The following is a 19,245-nucleotide window of genomic DNA, read 5'->3' on the forward strand; positions in this document are numbered from 1 at the left end:
GAAGCCTAAGCTTGTATAGTCATTAGGTAGTTGTGACCCATGCTTTGCACAATACTAGATTTTGTTTCCTCGAATAAACTCATTTGAAGCTAAATTTATAATTTCTTAAATTTACTAGGTATGTTCCTTGTGTAAGTGTTCATAGTTGTCATTATTGGAAGAAATAATTCACTGAACGCATGGGGAGCTATTATATATGTATTCACAATCTCTATGCCTTGAGGTCACTTTCGCAGCATCCTTTGCATGACAAAATAATACTGAGCTAGATGAGGAGAAGTAAACAGCGTAGCAGGTACAATACTACATCGATTATGGATGAAGGAAACATGGGAGATCCCAGATATAGCTCACTACTGGTTAAGCACATTTAATGGATGGTGCAATTGATGCCACCGCCTTACCACTATTAATCTATTATCCCTGTGGTGCCATCACAATTACACCCAAACTCTTCAAACAGAAGAATACATTCACCTGTTTATTCACCCAAATGATCTCAACTAGTCTCGGATTTCTTTTCTCCGGCTCGAGAAGGGCTTGGTTCAAATCCCGGATCGAGGGTAAGCACCCTGGAATCGTCATTTGGGGCCATTTTTGTCTAATCACCAAAACTATATTCTGTCCCCCATTTGCTGGTCAAAACGAACCCAATTCACATATACATATGACCCAATTCCGAAACCCGACGCCGTTAACTAGAAAGAGCCCAGCTCAATCCATAGTTTCTCCCCTTGTTTTTCACTTTCCACTTCCCGTTCAAATTCAGGGTTTAACGTCTCAAGGGTTTTGACACGAGCTCTGCCACTCTTCTCTACCGAGCGAAGGCAAACCCAGAGCGAAATGAGGGCTCCGCTAAAAAATTCTTCATCCATCTCACCTTTCCTTCTCCGTTCTTTTCCAAGCCCCAAATACCTCTGCTCTAACCCTCAAACACCAGTTCCCCGGAATCCCAACCCAAACACCAATTTTCTCGAGAAAGTCACCTCAGATTCCCACTGTCCCAGTAAATCCATTTCAGGTTCCAATAGTCCCGGAAGCCTCATCCCGCCCACACCCGAAGACCCCCGTTTAACACCATCCTTAACACAAGATACAAGCCTGACCCGAACCCATGTTATCAACACTCTTCTGATCCACAGAAATGATCCGGAATTGGCTTTGAAGTACTTCCGTTTTGTTGAAAATAAGCGGGGTTTTGTCCGAAGCATCGATGTGTTTTGCGTTCTGCTTCACATTTTGGTAGGATCCCCACAGACTAATAAACAAGTTAAATATTTGCTTAATAGATTTGTTGCAGGCGATTCAGGACCTGCCCCTATTGTTTTTTTAGATCACTTGATCGATATAGCAAAAAGGTTTGATTTTGAATTGGATTTGCGGGTTTTTAATTACTTGTTGAATAGTTATGTTAGAGTTAGGATTGATGATGCTGTGGATTGTTTCAATGGAATGATTGAGCATGATATAGTTCCTATGTTACCCTTTATGAATATTCTTTTAACAGCATTGGTTAGGGGGAATTTGATCGATAAAGCGAGGGAGTTGTATGATAAGATGGTTTCCATAGGAGTTAGAGGTGATCGTGTTACAGTTCTTTTGATGATGCGTGCATTTTTGAAAGAAGGGAAGCCTTGGGAAGCAGAGGAGTTTTTCAAGGAGGCTAAGGCTAGAGGGATGGAACTTGATGCTGCAGTTTATAGTATTGCTATTCAGGCTTCTTGTCAGAAACCTGATTTGAATATGGCTGGAAGGTTATTGAGGGAAATGAGGGATAGAGGATGGGTTCCTTCTGAGGGTACGTTTACAACTGTTATTGGGGCTTTTGTGAAGCAGGGAAATTTGGCAGAGGCGTTAAGGCTCAAAGATGAGATGTTGAGTTGTGGGAAGCAGTTGAATTTGGTGGTTGCTACTAGCTTAATGAAGGGATATTGTAAGCAAGGTGATATTGGTAGTTCTTTATGTCTATTTAATAAGATTAAGGAGGATGGGCTTACTCCTAACAAGGTTACCTATGCAGTTCTGATTGAATGGTGTTGTAGGAATCAGAATGTGAAAAAGGCATATGAGCTTTATACAGAAATGAAACTCATGGATATTCAACCTACTGTTTTTAATGTGAATTCCTTGATTCGTGGATTCTTAGAAGCTTGCTCATTGAAAGAGGCATCCAATTTGTTTGATGAGGCAGTTGAGTCTGGCATTGCCAATGTTTTTACATATAATGTTCTCTTACACCATTTCTGTAATGATGGTAAGGTGAATGAAGCCTGCAGTTTATGGCAGAGAATGGAGGATAATGGCGTGGTACCTACTTATGCTTCTTACAATAACATGATACTTGCCCACTCTAGAGCAGGGAATATGGATATGGCACATACTGTCGTTTCAGAGATGCTTGATCGGGGCATTAAACCTACTGTCATCACATATACCATATTAATGGATGGACATTTCAAAAAAGGTGATGCTGAACAGGCCTTAGATGTGTTTGATGAAATGGTGGGCGTGAATATTGCTCCCTCAGACTTCACATTCAACATAATCATTAATGGTTTGGCCAAAGTTGGTTGTACATCTGAGGCAAGGGATATGCTGAAGAAGTTTGTTGATAAGGGTTTTATCCCTATGTGTTTGACATACAATAGCATTATTAATGGGTTTGTTAAGGAGGGTGCCATGAACTCTGCTTTGGCAGTTTATAGAGAAATGTGTGAAAGTGGGCTTTCTCCCAATGTTGTCACCTACACCACCTTGATTAATGGGTTTTGCAAAAGCAATAACATTGATCTTGCTCTGAAAATGCAATATGAGATGAAAAGCAAGGGTCTTCGATTGGATGTTCCTGCATTCAGTGCCCTCATTGATGGGTTTTGCAAGAAGCAAGACATGGATGGAGCATGTGAGCTTTTCTCTGAACTCCAACAAGTTGGGTTATCTCCCAATGTGATTGTTTATAACAGCATGATTCGTGGGTTTAGGAATGTAAATAACATAGAAGCTGCTCTTGACTTGCACAAGAAAATGATAAATGAGGGAATTCCTTGTGATCTGCAAACGTACACTACACTGATTGATGGATTGTTAAGAGAGGGTAAATTACACTTTGCATTTGATCTTTACTCAGAGATGCTTGCCAAGGGCATTGAGCCTGATATAATCACTTATACTGTTCTGCTAAATGGTCTTTGTAATAAAGGACAGCTTGAGAATGCTCGCAAGATTTTAGAAGAGATGGACAGAAAGGGTATGACTCCTAGTGTTCTTATTTATAATACTTTGATTGCTGGACACTTTAAGGAAGGGAATTTAGAAGAGGCTTTGAGATTGCATAATGAAATGCTTGATAGAGGTCTCGTACCTGATGCCAGTACTTATGACGTACTTATAAATGGAAAAGCTAAGGGAGAAAATTCTCTTTCTGGAGTTTCATGTGCTTAAATAACCGGCAAATTATTGCTTCAAAGTGTTCCATGTTTCAATCCAGCTGGGAAAGTGCTGAGAAATAGCTGTCAGCTGCAAAGAGACAAGGCATGTTGGACTGCCATGCATTTGAGGATGCAGAGTGAAAGTTACCTTTGGTTTAAGGTGGCTATGGATGCATGATAGTGTGGGGGCTCTGGACTGGCTGGAAATGCATTGGAATTGGCAATGTATAGTTTTGTTGAGTTTTGCAGTGGCTTCTCTTTTGGGTACAAACATTCAAACCTTTCAACAAAAACCTCTTTATAGTTCTCCAGTAACTCCACCATTTCCCCTTTATCAACAGAAATCAGAGCCACATTGAGGCCCCCGGCTGGTCTTACCTCTGCATGTATTTCTTTATGGACTAGTGCCTCTTGTACCATCTCATATTACACACTTTTGTGTAGTCTTCCCATTACAGACTGATTTAGCCAGTCCATATCCGCTTGGGGTAACGTCCTGTTGAAGGTCAGCTGCTTCCCCTCATGACCACTTACTTCACACTGCCCTTCACTGTCAACTTTCAAGTAGTTCTGTTGGCAGTTGGGAGTACCACATTTGCTACTCTGTTTGGCCTGTTTTCACCATTGCCGGCCTGTTAACCATCCTTGTATCACTAGCTTGCACCTCCTTGTAGGAATAATAACGTTTTGTCTCTAGCTCCTTCTCTTCCCATGTCCCTTCTCACTTGAGAGCTATTCTGACTACCAAGCCTTCTGCCAAGCTAGGTCTTTTCACCGCAATACATCTACTGTGGATTACCCTGTTATTCCTTCTCAGTATAGCAGCATTCATTTCAGCTATCTCCTTGTATCTAATTAATGCAAAGGCATAATCCTTCACCTGTCTTCTTCCCTTCTGAACTTGGATGTACACTTCCATGACCTCACGGAATAAGCTGAAAACCTCATATATAGCTTTCCAGGTCACCCTTATACTGAGCTTATTGACATAAACGGTGTGAAGCTTAGCCTTCCAGTCCTCCCTTTGATGTCCTGATTGGTAACCCTAGCCACCATCCCGGTCCTTATTCCAGCGCTGGTACTCTCCCTATCATGCTCTTTTTTTGTTCAAGTGGGATCTGTCATTAAAAATAGTTTGTTAATTTTTTAACATGTATAATCATACATGAAGGTATAAAGAAGTGTAAAACTTGATTACTTTTACACCGATGTAACATCATCTCTCCTCATTATATATATTGATTAAAAATATTTTAGACTTTGTGTATTTTGTTTTTCTAGGAGAAGAACGTCATTCCTGGTGTGTAAATAGATGGAGATGGAGCTTATTGCAAAATTACTTTTTTTATTTAGTTCATAACAATTATGTTTTAAGAAGTACTTTATTTCTAACGGATTCCATAATTTCTAGATCCTTGTTTTATCACATACTTGTAATTTTTTTTAATTAAAAAAAGAGAAATTTGAACTTTGCTTTACAAATAGAAATTATACGTCAATTAATGAATTAAATAAATGTTTAAATGTTATATAATATTTTTTATTTATTCAGTCAAAATTCATAATTGCTTATATTATAGTATATTAATTTGTTATAACTAAAACTTACATTTGACTACACAAATTGTATGCATCGTTTAAGCAGTACTAGAAAATCATGTTAACAATATAATCTAGAAAAAAGCAGAAATGAATAGTTAATAATTTTTTTATCGTTTATTATGCTAAAATACGTAAACACGTAATAAAATCACACTAGTATACTATCCTGATATATTGTATATATATATATATACTCTTATTTTGCTGGATTAAAATGCTAAAGCTGACACGAAAACCCTTTATTTGCCATGCCATGCCCATAAAAAGAAAACATTCATAGTATAGCAAAAGATTGGATATATCCAAATCTAGGTCATATCCGACTTGCTTCATCAACAGCCTTGAGAGAGGTTGATCGTGATCAAGGTTGATGGACACTCAATAACTTCACATCGTCAACGACGGGGCCGCATAGAGAAGAGAAGTCATCACTCCTCATAGTGTAAAAGGTGCTGAGGAACATGACTCTTGTCCTGGTGGAAACAGCCAAGAATGTAAGCACAGCTCGCTTGAATCCACCTGTGCCCTTTGACTCGTAGGGAACTTTGAGCGTGTCTTTGCCGGCGAATGCCTCCACAACCATAGAACCTACACAAGAATTGTTAGCATCCCCTACGGAGAAGGAGAGTCTGTATGTTTTGCCAATGGTGGTTCTTGCTATTTGAGCAATAGCACTCTCTTTCCCAGCGACTAGCTCCACTGCTCTTCGCCCTTGAGGCACAAAGTAATGGTCTGAGTCGATGTACTTGACGGCCTTGAGGGATTCGACCATCCATCCAGGGAGAGGAGAGTGATCATCTTCGATGTTGGGTGGGATTAGGACACCCCATGGAGTGTTGGGGAATATATATGCACCTTCTTCGAAACCTGCGTTTTTCAGTATGTTCTCTGCAGAAATAGAAAATTAAATTGCCAAATTAGTCGTCATTACTAACAGTCTTAATTAATCTTAATTTCTATGTTATCACATCCATCTACAATTAAAACTGTGTTTGAAACCAAAATTAATTTATTTATAGGTAAAGAATAGCATTCAATGTCATTTGAAATGCGACCGAGGTGGTAGGTATTGCACTAGTTTCTAGATGGAATTGTCTGTTTGATCAGCTGGCTGAATCATAACTTGAAACCGGTGGCCACACTGTTGTTGTCATAGCAATATCTCAAATTCAAATTTCGCTCCTGTTCTTTCAAATTTTCACTACTGTCATTTTGGCAACATCACCATGAAATAATTTAATGTTCTTAATGATGTGTGAAATACATAAAAGTTAATCCTATTTTCACCATGAACGATGGCTTTAAGGAAAGGGGAAACCTACACCACAGTTTCTAACCGGATTTCTACACATCAATTAACAGAATCAGAGTGCTAAATGCACTGGTCCTGATTAACCAAATGAATGCAAGTTTTGTTTTGAAAATGCTGTATAGCTAGCACTTCCTAACATTAGCATATGTCCCTCCAGCAGGACCTATAATTTGGTCAGTCTCCCTCATCATTGTACCCCACACAACATACAACATTTACTTTTGCCAGTTGCTTCATGTCCCACAAAAAGATAGCAGAAAAAGACTGCTATCAAATTTTTACATATGTGAATTCCCCCGAGTGAAAAACCAAATTTCAATCAGGTCTAACTTAAAACACACAGTAATTCAAGGTGAAAAGAAGACTTACTGTTGGTTGCTCTGGGAGGATATAAAGCCTTGATAGCAACAGCATCAATGAGGGGTCCGCAAGCTGGATCTTCCTCCTTTCCTGTATTATGAATAATCAATTCTATTACAGCAGCTATTGCTTTGAATGCCCATGCATAACTGTCCCAACCGTTGCTGCTATACACCGTTTGGATGGGCAGCACACCGGAATCCGGCGCCACCGTGACGTTCAACCTCTCCTCTTGAGCACAAGTCCGAGCTGCACTGAATGTGATGGAGTAGTACAGCCCTACGATCACCTTTATTGCCTGCTTGATGGATGCCTCGTTTCCTAGCCTGACTGCATACGCCCCTTCGGGCACCACCAGCAACATGTCCCCTTGCTTTTGCCCAGACTTTATGTATTCCACAAAGCCCTCATTTATCCATCCTGGTATTGCGTAGCGCCCCACAACCACGGTTCCCTTCATGTTTGTTGCATTTGGGGCGCTCTCAAAGTTACCATTATCTAGTAGCCCTGGATTCAATCATCATAGAAAGACAAAACGTTAAAACCCAACCTCCCATTCTTCCATGTTTAAAAAGCCAATGTCTTTGTGCTTGCTATACAGCAAAATTGAAAATGGAATTAGACTTCAAGAGCTCACTTTATTATAGTTTCTTCAATCATGAATCTTAGTGGTCCCCAAAAGAACAGATAGAGTTATAGAAAGATGTTTCAGTGAGTATTCAGTATATTGAACGTGAAAATGTCTTCATTCAAAACCAAAGGAAATCAAAAAACAGAAACTTGTTCAGCAAACTTTTGGCATCTTTGCTAAAAATAGTAAACCATAAGGCCATAACAAGCTATTTACTGCTTGCAACCATTGATGCTAATACTGAATTTTAACATGCATCATGTGCAAACTCCAGCTCAAACTGACCAGTGGTCCATCACCAGAATTTATCATGACCGTTCCAAAAAATCTGCTCCTATATATAAAATAGGTTGATTCAACCAGGCCTTGCTTAAGGAAAAAGATTTTCTGTTCTTGAGGATTTCTGCAAAATTGCCCTGAAAACCCTGCAGCTAGACCATAGTCATGAATTTTGAGTCATCATATCCAAATGACCTCAAAATACCCTCCGCAAAGAACAAAAATATCATAATAGTAATGTCATATTGGTCATTCTCGACCTACGCTTGGTCTTTCAAATCCTAGCAGGAATTGTCTTGTGGTTTTATATATGACAAATTAATATGCAACAACTAAGTCTACTAACTTAATAACATTTCTTGTACCAACCAAAAATACCAATTTCCATCCTTACATTCCTCTGAACTCAGCTCAAAGGAGGTCAAGAGGCATAAGCAACAACAGGTTGAAAGTATTTAAGACGAAGATTTTGGAACCAAACAAAGCAACCAGCTAAGAACATCTGCTTAAACCAGAACACATGGTGATCACCCAAGCAAGAAATTTAATATAAAAACCATAAACAAGGTGTTGTCATTAAGGTTTCTTAGCCCGTACTACAACTTCTCTCCAAAGCAAAAACGAAGAGACGAAACGAGAATTTTTTTTTTTTTGAAAAAGAAAGCTCTAATTTCATACTAAGAGAAAAACTATTTTTCTGCAAAGCTCAAGCTGCTGGGAACCATAGTAACAAATTTAATAGTTCGTGGCAGGCATACATGTGTATATATACATATTTTCATGTATATAAACAGATATGCATGCACGAGTATTCTTACCGTCTGCCACAGTACCGTTCCTCGCTGCCGTGCCATTGGTTGCGGAAAGGGCGAGATGGCAGGTGGCGCAAAGGAGCACCGACAATAAGATGACCCCTCGCATGCTGTTAAGTCTTAGTGTACTTTCCAAGAGAGAGAGAGAAAACAAAACAGAGAGATGCAACTTTAAGTTGCTCAGGGCAAAACAGAGGTTGAGAATGGGGCTTATATGCATGCTCGGTTATAAGAAACCCCTTCGCTTTAAGCAGAATAACGAAGTTGACATTGGTGAATGTATCTTCACGTGGGGTTTTTCTGATGACGTAATTGCTCCTTGAGTTGCTCTGGTGGATGGTAAGGACAAAAGCTGTTCAATGTCACATGGTTTCACTCCCTAAGCTGTTGCAACGCATGCAAGGCCGTGACATCTTGAGCTTAAACTCTCATTTGATGCCGAGGACATTTTTGTCAGTTGATGGTTGGATTAGTTTTGTTTTGTCATTAATTAATTAGAACATGGTACTAAATATACATTCATCATCCCGTTCACTTTGTTTCCTATTTATGTGGAATCATTGATTTTTGATAAATAGTTACTTATCGATTTGAATTGTATGATAGAATGGGTTAAGCTTTTAAGACTCGTTTGATTAATATTTTTGTTTTTTTTAAACAATAAATAAAAAATAAATAGTACACAAAAATATCAACAAAATAGAGTCTAAATAATCTAAAATTCAAAGAATCTCTATAGGTATGTATACCAATAAAAAGTTCTTAATATGTAGTGAAAAGATTGGTATTATCTTTTTTCAATATAAATAATTAAATTAATTGTAAAAAATTAAAATCATTTTGTTATGAAGTCTCTTGAAAAACTCTTTTTGTAATTGTTGTAGAAATTGAAAAAACTAAAACAAGATAAATTAATATATCAATCAAGTGATAATTTTTTTTGATTTTTTGATTTTTTACTCATTTTTTATAGTATTTTTATAATGATAATATGAATTAATATTTTAAATATATAATATACAAAATATTTTAAAAATTTTGAAGACCACAGCCTCATAATTACACAACCCTCTGCTCCTGATATGGAATGCTTTCCGATACCGAACAACTTTGTCATTAATTGATTTAATTAAGTATACTCATATTCAACGTTTGAGTTAATTAAGTATACACCCTTTAAGGAATGTTTTTCAAAGCTAACTTAATAGCCAAAAAGTGCCCAAAAATATGGTACACAGCCAAATCACATGGCATGGACAATGAATTAGTAATGCCAATTAATTAACGAGTCTTTTTGAGAAGGTGACGAGTTTAATCAGTTATAACCATGAAGCTAATTTGACCATATATCTAAAATCGAAATCATTAATTAACCTTATTATATAATCATATTATTAACGGAATTATGAATGTCAAATGCGGACTTCTTGCCTACATATAAATGGGGGTGTATTAATCTGGTGATTAACATGATTTGATTTTGTTGTATTATGCTGCAAAGCATACCGTGTGCCCGTAGAGAAATATTGTGCCTCATTACAAAAGATTTCTAAAATATTTTTATTTTTTTACATAATATTTAAAAGTATTATTGAATTATTTTAAAAAAAATTAAATAAATATTTATTTTTTATTATTTTCAATTAAACTCATGTGTTTTTATTTTAAATTAAATAAACTCTTATAATTATTGATTGAATAATTATTACTAATGAAAATGCCTCTTATTATTCTATACTATATGACGTTGACATTATACAGGTGACATAGATGGTGATGTCATATACTGATAAGATATTATGACATGATCATGAGATAATTTTATTTTCAAAATCAAGATCATGTCAGTAAAAAATAATAATTAATATTTTAATTAATTATAATTAATTAATTATTAATTATAAAATTTATTAAATTTAAAATAAAGTATAAAAATTTAATTAAATGTAATAAAAATTTTATTTAAATATATTTAATAGTTTTAAAAAATTTTCAAATATTAGTTTTTTGAATTGGATATGAGTTTAGATTGCATTACATAGAATTCGAGTATTACGTGGAAAGAATATGAAAAGTAAAAACGGGGCTCAAAAAACTGATGATAATTGCATGTGATTTATTGTTCTCGGGAGGCTGGAATAGTCTTTTCGCATCATAAGAAAGGGGAAAAAGGTTGTATATTATATAACATTTTGCTTGGATTTTATCTCATGCGGAGAGTAGCACTGGGGCCCATTGAAAGTGGCTTCCATTTGCCAGTGTCTGCTGATGAATTAATCCATCTGCAAAAGGCCAGATGTCATGATTTGAGGAAGCTAAGTTCCCGAGTGTTTGGTGGACGTCATCCTTTCGGTTGAGTTCACACAAGATAAGAGTGAACTGGAACGGGAGAATGATGCATCGGACTCGCTTCATAACAAAAGCGTTCTAACAGCTCCTCCCCATTTCCCTTGTCATTGCCCCTTACCCTCCTCTTCAATCTTTTCTTTACTTCTTTTGGCTAATGTATTATTGAATGACCTTTTAATAGATATATCTAAACGCAATGAAGGATCAAATCCAAACTTTGTTGACAAGTGATACCCTTTTGTTTAGAAAAAAGAAATTTTATTTATACATAATAAAATTGAGTCATGATAGAGGAGTCAAACCCCATAATCCTAATTAGTTCTACGAAGAAACAATGAGTCATTCAAAATGGTGTGGCAAGAAAAGAATGTGATTAGTACAGAGAAGAAGAGATTTAATACTCGAGTCTATATTATATTATATTATATATATATATGTTTGAATGATAAAAATACCCTTTAAATCAGGACAAAGTAGCAGAAAATCCTGCATAACGTAGTGGAAAAGATGTGCAACAAGAAGAAGAAACATAGCACGAGGAGCAGTGGGGCAAACTGACTACAGGATGGTGGAGTTGGGACCCGCAAGAGAGGGAAGACTGAAAATCTGAAAATCCCAGCTGACCTATTCCAAACCCTAAAACTCGAAGCGAGGGGGATTGTGGCTTGTTTCTGGGCTTCCATGCAGAAACGAGAACGTGGGCCCATATCACTTTAATATACTACATTCATATTTTACATAATAATAATAATAATATATAAAAGCGTAATACAGAGAAAAAAAAAATTAGCAAAATGGGCCGACCTGAATCTCAGCCTCATCCCCTTGTGATCACCTGCATGTGGATGACCGAGCTTATGCAGGAAATTATGGGGGCCTTGTCCTTTTGTCCTTTCTCTTTTTTGGAATTTTGTTCTCTCCTCTCTTTTTTTTTTTTTTTCTGGTCTTAATTTTAGATCTACACCACTGCATAGTTATGCCATTACTTCAATTTAATCAAAAGGGCATTTTAATTTTCTTTTGGTAGATTGGGACAAAAAATTTTTAGTTTGTACATGTATGAATTTGGGAATCCAAATTTGGTTGTTCAAGGTTTATATCCTGGTCGGCGGTGCAATTGGGGAAAGAAAAATAGCAAGATACAAAATCAATATTTAAAAAAAAAAAAAGGTATAGGGAAGCTCTGCCCTTTTGCTTAACTGTGTTTATTTAAAGTTCTATCACCAAGAATTATATAGGTTTCATAAGAATTTTACTTGTGGCTTTATATATATATGTTACAAAGTGGAAAGTCCAAATTGATATGTACACACGAGGACTTGATGAACGTTTTTTTTTTTATTTTTTATATAAAAAATAAAAAATATATTAATCAATGAACTAAATGTTAGAATACATCTTTTTCTTATCATTTTTTTTTTCAGTAATTGCAAAACTTTCTTTTTATGAAAATTGTAACAATTAATTAATATCCATAGTGAATCCAAGGGTACTGATTTGAACTTAGCTGCCATATATTTATCCAGCTAGATGAGACAAATATTGGAACTTCCACCATTAAAAAATACAATGAACCTATATTCATTGCCAAAGACATCAATTATGAGTGCATATAAAATATTTTGATAGTCTTTGTTTGCTTTACCATGGCATGCATGAACTATTAATTATATATACAAATCCTTCTTCTGTCAATCACTATCAATCATGATTTTGCCTGAAATCATCACCTTTTAGTACTGATCCTACCCTTTTTAAGATTCAAATAATGTGGCTTTAGTGATTACAATAATGTTAAGTATGAACACTTTTTTCTGTTATAATTAAACCTTGAATTTTGAATGGTGAGTCAACTATATTTTTGAGATAAAAAAAAAGAAAAAATTAATTAATAGGTTGGATAAGAACGGTGCATACATCTTTGTCTTTTTGATAGTGATACTTTAACATGATGATAATATAAGAATAGTAAAAGCATCAACAGTAGTATGCCATGGAACTTTGTAAATGGAAGGAAAAAAAGAGAGAAGGCAACAAATTAACTTGGGAGGGGGTCCAAATCCAAAGATACATTTGTACATAGTGGCAATCAAATCGAGCTAGCTATGTCTTTTGCTGGCTTAATCCGTTGATTTCTCTTCCTTGAATACGATGATGGCGACGCCTTAGGAGCAACTTGTATATATCAAGCTGGATTGATTAACAGGACAAGGAAAAAAATGTGAAGATCCGCTTTTAGGGTTCATGAGCTCGTGCATGCATGGGGTGTTGGAACCCTCTTTGAGAGTGACAGTGGCTAGCAGCTGTCTTCGCTCCCTGAATTGTAGGGTCGGAAATCTGGATTGGTTGTTACAGCGCATCCCTGAGCTTGTGGCCACGAAACTTGAGGGGCTAACAGCGCTAGCTGCTGATATTGACAGAGGCCGATGGATGGAATTACCAATCCGACGGACAAACCCCCAAGTCTGAGTAATCACATGTCGGATCTGAAGCAAGCAGTAAGAATTTCAACTTGCTTAGCTTTAATCAGGTGTTGCTTTCCTTTGGACACTAACCAATTTAAATGAGGAAAAAAAGGGTAAGGCTTCCAATAATGCACTGAGCTTTGATTTTAGACTGGGACTTTGTATTTGAATTGACAGGCATCAGCTTGCACCAATTTGTAGTTTTTTTTTATAACGTATGAAAGTTTGTTGAATATCTTTAGTTAGCTAGTATTGCTCACTCTTTTCTTAATTATAAACTGCGTTTTCTTTTTTAAAACGTCCAATTTGAAAATTTTTTAAACGATTTCATTTTTTTTTAATTTTGAATTTGATCATTTTTATACGATAATCTGATTTAACCCGTAATTATCGTGGGAAGGATTCCTTAAATGCATTCCAAATTTCTTCGGCAGGTATAAATCCTTTCAATTAAGTACAGCATTAACATTGATTGATAAAGTTACACACTTAAGCATATTTTACTTGAGCACTAATGTATGTATGTATCTATCTCTTACTCATAAAAAAACAAATGAAATTGATTAGAAACTTGAATTACTCTTTCACTAAATAAAAAAATACAAAAACGTCTGAGTTCATTCGATTTCAATATGCTAGACTTGGCATTTTGCCATCTATGATGTTATAATGGTAGGATTTTGGTTATCCTGTAGAAGTTGCATTTGGTAACTTGAATTTGAAAAAAAAAATTTGAATTTTAAATTTTATATAAATTATGTGACACACACATGTAAACATGATTTTGATGATGGTTATTTTCAAATTAATAAATTTATTAAGTCCTCATTTAATTGTAAATTTGTGAATCCGAAATACATTTTGTAGTTATACTCTTTCAAATATATAGGTAAATGTGCATTTCATTTTCACAATTTATAAAACAAATAAAATCCATATCTACTCTTTCAAATTGATGATCCTAAATATGATCAATTAAATTCATCCAAATGTGTAGTTTTGACGTTATATATATATATATATATATATAAATTAGAAAAAAAAATTTGAATCTTACTTTTTAAAAAAAAAATTATACACCAATCAATGAATCAAGTACTTACGTACGGATATATTAATCTATAATTAGTAATTGTTCTCACATATTGCTGTAAATGTAAACCTTTTTATCATTAAATAGATATCCTAATTATATATATTTATATATATAATTCAAACTTGATTCTTGAAGTAGAAGATACAGACACACGAATTAAATTCTTAAATATAATAATTCTATATTTCATTAAACAAAAACAACCAATTATTATCAAATTTAATATTTTTATCGATAGAAATTTAAAATTTGTAGACAACTGTGGTAATTTTATCATAAAACCTTTTTTTTTTATAGTGAACTTATATGGAACCTTTGACGTGTGGCATGCATTAAGTTCCAAAAAGAAGCTAAGAGCCAAATTTAGTATTATGATTGTGATTGAATATTGGGATTAAAAATCATGATTGATGAAAGCAATTACCACAATTCTCTGTACTTTCTTTTGAGATTGAGAAGTAAATTATCACAATTGCAACTCTCTATACAATTAATTTATCTAGGGTTGTGATCAAATACATGTTAGGTGCAAAATTGCAACTCCCCAGTTGGCTTGGCATCCAAAACACTAATTAGGGTTGTGATCAAATACGTGCTAGGTGCAAAATTGCAACTCTCCAATAGGCCTGGCATTCAAAAAACTTACTCCTAAATCCTGACAACTTACACCTACTAGGGAAGAAAGTTAGAAGTCCAAGGGAGTTGCCTCCAGCTACGGTCGAGCTCGAGGGTTGGAGTTTGATCCCATGTCAAAATTGAACTGAACGCTGTATTTGGCTAAACGAGGAGGGATTATGTTGGGCAGATCAGGCGGTGCATTAACTGCCCACGCGTCCAACATTCATTGAACTTGTCTCAGGGAGTAGGATGTCCCTGTTCTGTTTGCTCATGGCTGCCTGAAGAGAAGATTTGAACATTCACTCACAGGGTTTTCCCCCGACTCCCTACCTTCTTCATTACTTAATTCAATTACCAATCACTCCGGACTTGAAAATCTCCATTGATTAAAGAATGAATCCAAAAAGACAAGGCGGAGGATGGCTTGTTATTACAAGAGCAGTTGCTGACTGCATTAAAAGCATGGGCCTAATGGAATCACATGGAAATGTCCATCGGAAAGAAAATCTTCCTTGCAAGGCTTGAGTTGTATAACACTTAAGCAAATGGAGATAGAGATGAAGGGGGACAGAAGATGAGGACACCAAAACCACCCTTTTCCACATGGCTAATTCTACTTGGATTACACTGACATGTTTGGAGAAAATCTCTTTCTACTTTTTTTTCCTCTTCATCAACAATTTTTGAAACCTACCTACCAGGAACAGTCCTAGCTATTTGTATGGTGAAGAATAAGTTGCAATTAAGTGATGCAAGTAACTGTCTTAACAAAAATGTCAGTGCTTGCTTTTGTGTCTCTCCCAGTCCCACATCATGCTCAATTCTGAAGCCCAATGTAAATGTCAGTAATCTTTAGTTTTCCCCTTCATTCTTATTGATGTTTTCTTCATGCCAGCACTACTATTTCGTTTTTTCTTATTAATATTATGTTGTTTGCTAAAGTAAATTGTTGAGGGAACTGTAGCTCCACGTGGAATTGAGAACGATTCGATGAGAGGACGACGGAGTTAAATGCTGGTGATCAAACTGCAGGACAATATAATCAATGGTAATTAGGATAGTTAAAAGTCTGGTACCTAAATAACATGGCTTAAGGGTTTCAATTCAATGGACGCAAATATTGGGACACATCCTAACAAGTGAGAGATTTTTGCGGACTTCAAATTTTGGATAGAAATCCCTATGATTTGGGCAAAGATCTAAACAATGCTCTTGTCCTGGGAACTAAAACAAAACAAGTTTTACTAAATATTATACAGCGATGAGGAAGTTAAGCATTTGCAACTAAAGAAGGACAAAAAGAAAGTGCTACCGTACCAACATTGAGAGATTGATGCCAAGGATAAAAAAATCCCCCTCCCTCGTCCTACGGGTATAGAGTAGCTCAATTTAGAGAGCATGAAGAATATTTTCAGCACGTTTGAGTGAAAGACCAAGATTTATTTATGGAGATATACCAATTTCGACAATAATAATAGCGGCAGATGGTTGCACGTTGAATTAGGTCTGCCACGAAAGCATGAAGCCTACAGACTCATGGATCAGCTTGAGGTAAGGTCTGTCCTTCAACTCCTTACGGCCTCTGGGCTTTCTTTTATAAGCAGGAAAAACCAATAACCAAAGGATTAGTAATCATGATGGACTTATATAAAAGTCCAATGGTCACTTCTATTAGTAATATGGATCACAGGGAGAGACATCCCAGGGAAACATTTCCAGTCTTTAAAGTTCTGAATTTTAGCCATGGGAAGTAGTGTTTAAAGGACAAAAAGTCTCACCTTTATTTGTCGGACTAAAAGCCCAATGAGCTTCAACATTTGCCAACAAAATGACTAGGAAGGGTCAGTATAGATTTACACAAAAATGCAAGTTCGTTCAGGGGCCAATACACAAATCAAGGTGAACCTAACCACAAACAAGAAAACCCTCCATGTAAATAAGGGTTTATTGTAGATTTGCATTCAAGCATAAAATGCAGTTCGCAGTTTTACATATTATTAGGGAATTGCAAACAGATTAAACCCAATTAGTGATTCCATTCAAAACTGACAAAGATCACTGTGTAACCAACCAATAGGACAGGCAAAATTCATGTCCACGTCTGCTAGCAAAGCATGATACGACATACAAATCACTGTTCTGAAGACAAACTCCAACGTTAATAGCTACAGGAGACTCTAAAAACCTCAAGGAATGGTTCGCTGATACAGGGGCAAAGCTCCTAAAGCTTCCCGCTCTGCTCTCTCCTTCTTCACCTGCAAGATACCAACCGACAAGTATCTTAACACAGACTCAAACTCTATCCATTGATTTCACATTAAATTCAAGTCATGTTTCTTTTTAACACAGAGAACATACTAGGTAAAAATTCTAATTTATATCATAGATAAAGTGCAGCACAAGCACACAATGTGTCAGCAAATTATGATTGATAAACAATATGACAGGACATGTAACAAGTAGTACTAGCACGCAACCTAGAAGTTCTCAACCATATATACTTCCTCTTGATTGGTAAACATTGCAACAATCCAATCACATAGAAGAATTAGCAAGAAACCTGGAAGTTTTCAACCATACGAACTCCTCTTGGTTGGTAAGCATTGCGACAATCCAATCATATAAACTTCCTCCCAAACCAGCTAACTAATAAGAGTTAATATACCTACAAAGAATCTTGCATTTTGACATCGAAATGAACCAGAACCATCCATCTTAATTTAGAAAGTTTTCTCAGATAACGCTGGGGCCTGATAGAACAAGATTTCAATTGCTGACATCCCAGACGATTAACATCTGAAGATTAGAGAGCAATCTTCTTAAAATCCAATAAGTAAAAAGACAGAATTCAATCAGATACAACAATCCCGATAAAACTTTCTACTTTGATATAGTGGTAACAATCAGAATCATCTGAAATATAATTATAAGGAATTGGGGTCGTATAGAAACAAACTAGTCTCGGTAGTGAAACAGAGGAAACGCATACAAAAAATGCAGTCCAAGCAGTAGTTCCCTAGTTAGATAAAAAAATTGAATATATGAAATTTGAATCCTATTACTTTATCCATTATATTTGTCGGAATACACCAACTACTAGCAAAATTGTTCTACATAACTAGATAGAAACATACTAATTACTGCAGTGTACAGATTAGTTTTCACATCATGTGACTGTTACTTGAAATCTCCAACTCTTCAGTTTTTCTAAAGTATGCATGCAGGAACTTTATTTGACACCTCATAAGGTCGGGACATAAGTGTATGACCTTCCTATAAGGTAGACGTATAATATATTGAAGACACCTGTGTCAAATACATACCCATGTCCGATATTCACATGAGATAACCAAGCCCAAAATAAAAAATGCAAAATCAAATCAGTCAATTAATCAACAGAACTTTACTGTTTTAAGAACTTACAAGAGCAAGCATATCTTGAAGATAGCTCCGAAATGGTGTCTGCATAGCCTGCAAAGGAACAATAAAATCCAATGAATTATGAGACCTCAAAGTACAGTAACGAAGTGAAGATGCAAGTTCACATCAAAAACACTGATCAACTAATGCTATTTTTACCCATCCCCATTTCTTACAAAATGAAAAGAGTGGCAAGAATACATGCTTTAGACTTATAAACATAATCAAAGAAATTAACTGATGTTTACCAAAAATAGATATTGCTTATCTTATTGATACAAATAATGTAATTAAAGTTCCTCACTCTGCATCCATTTTGTTCAATAGCCTTAGAGGGATTGAACTCTATAGGTAAAACAGAGTTTAGTACCCACTTTGCTACTTCAATTTAATAATTCAGAACAATTTAACCTTCTCTATTTAATGGTTACCTATTGGTTTGGGAAGTAAAAATCAAGTACTATAATTAGCAACCAATCCTAGCAAAGAACTCAAGAGTTCTATCTTACTTATATCCCATACAGGACTACAGCCGTACACAAAATATGAGGATATTAGTACGCGTGTAGTGTTATTTTTTTTAATTATAAAATATGCTTAAACATCAATGACATATACTTTTAAAGGGTAATATGATTCACAATAGGATCCATTCGAGGTTTCTTCTAACATATAATGACCAAATATTATATAAAAGTACAGAAAAACAACTAAAAATTCCCCCAAATTAAGTACTCAAATACAATTCTTCAAAATCTAAACTGAAAACTGGAAAAAGAGGAAACCTGAAGATCTTTAGGGAGATACACGTGCTTCAAAGAGAGGTCCATGGCACGCTTAAGGCGTTGGTTACGGGCATCGACGATCTCACGT

The 19,245-nt window shown here is 35.7% G+C and overlaps 3 protein-coding genes across 3 annotated transcripts in view; 1 reads left to right on the top strand and 2 right to left on the bottom strand.

The window, feature by feature from the left end:
- The first annotated feature begins 577 nt into the window (after window positions 1–577).
- LOC110410557 (uncharacterized) lies at window positions 578–4,710 on the top strand. Its single transcript, XM_021420314.2, has one exon. The coding sequence runs from the start codon at window positions 844–846 to the stop codon at window positions 3,439–3,441; it is 2,598 nt and encodes an 865-aa protein (XP_021275989.1). The 5' UTR covers window positions 578–843; the 3' UTR covers window positions 3,442–4,710.
- Window positions 4,711–5,102: 392 nt separating this feature from the next.
- On the bottom strand, window positions 5,103–8,619 carry LOC110411501 (BIIDXI-like protein At5g11420). Its single transcript, XM_021421687.2, has 3 exons — window positions 8,431–8,619; window positions 6,712–7,209; window positions 5,103–5,918 (listed from the first exon to the last, which is right to left on the bottom strand). The coding sequence occupies exons 1-3, from the start codon at window positions 8,531–8,533 to the stop codon at window positions 5,392–5,394; spliced, it is 1,128 nt and encodes a 375-aa protein (XP_021277362.1). The 5' UTR covers window positions 8,534–8,619; the 3' UTR covers window positions 5,103–5,391.
- Window positions 8,620–16,866: 8,247 nt separating this feature from the next.
- Window positions 16,867–19,245, bottom strand: part of LOC110410306 (cytochrome b-c1 complex subunit 7-2, mitochondrial) — a 2,955-nt gene continuing 576 nt past the window's right edge. The window contains exons 2-4 of the mRNA XM_021419941.2: window positions 19,158–19,242; window positions 18,376–18,423; window positions 16,867–17,207 (exon numbers count right to left, since the gene is read on the bottom strand). Of these exons, the coding sequence (XP_021275616.1) occupies window positions 17,139–17,207; window positions 18,376–18,423; window positions 19,158–19,242 (202 nt within the window). The 3' untranslated portion in view covers window positions 16,867–17,138. The remainder of the gene's footprint in view (window positions 17,208–18,375; window positions 18,424–19,157; window positions 19,243–19,245) is intronic.

The sequence above is a fragment of the Theobroma umbraticum genome, unplaced genomic scaffold (assembly GCF_002168275.2).
Source record: "Theobroma umbraticum cultivar Fairchild unplaced genomic scaffold, ASM216827v3 scaffold_56.0, whole genome shotgun sequence".
Taxonomy (NCBI): Eukaryota; Viridiplantae; Streptophyta; class Magnoliopsida; order Malvales; family Malvaceae; genus Theobroma; species Theobroma umbraticum.

Coding starts and splice junctions, on each gene's coding strand:
- LOC110411501 (XM_021421687.2), bottom strand. CDS start 8,533: ATGCGAGGGGTCATCTTATTGTCGGTGCTCCTTTGCGCCACCTGCCAT. Junction 7,210..8,430: donor GAACGGTACTGTGGCAGACG/GTAAGAATACTC, acceptor GATTGAATCCAG/GGCTACTAGATAATGGTAAC. Junction 5,919..6,711: donor TCCTCCCAGAGCAACCAACA/GTAAGTCTTCTT, acceptor CTATTTCTGCAG/AGAACATACTGAAAAACGCA.
- LOC110410557 (XM_021420314.2), top strand. CDS start 844: ATGAGGGCTCCGCTAAAAAATTCTTCATCCATCTCACCTTTCCTTCTC.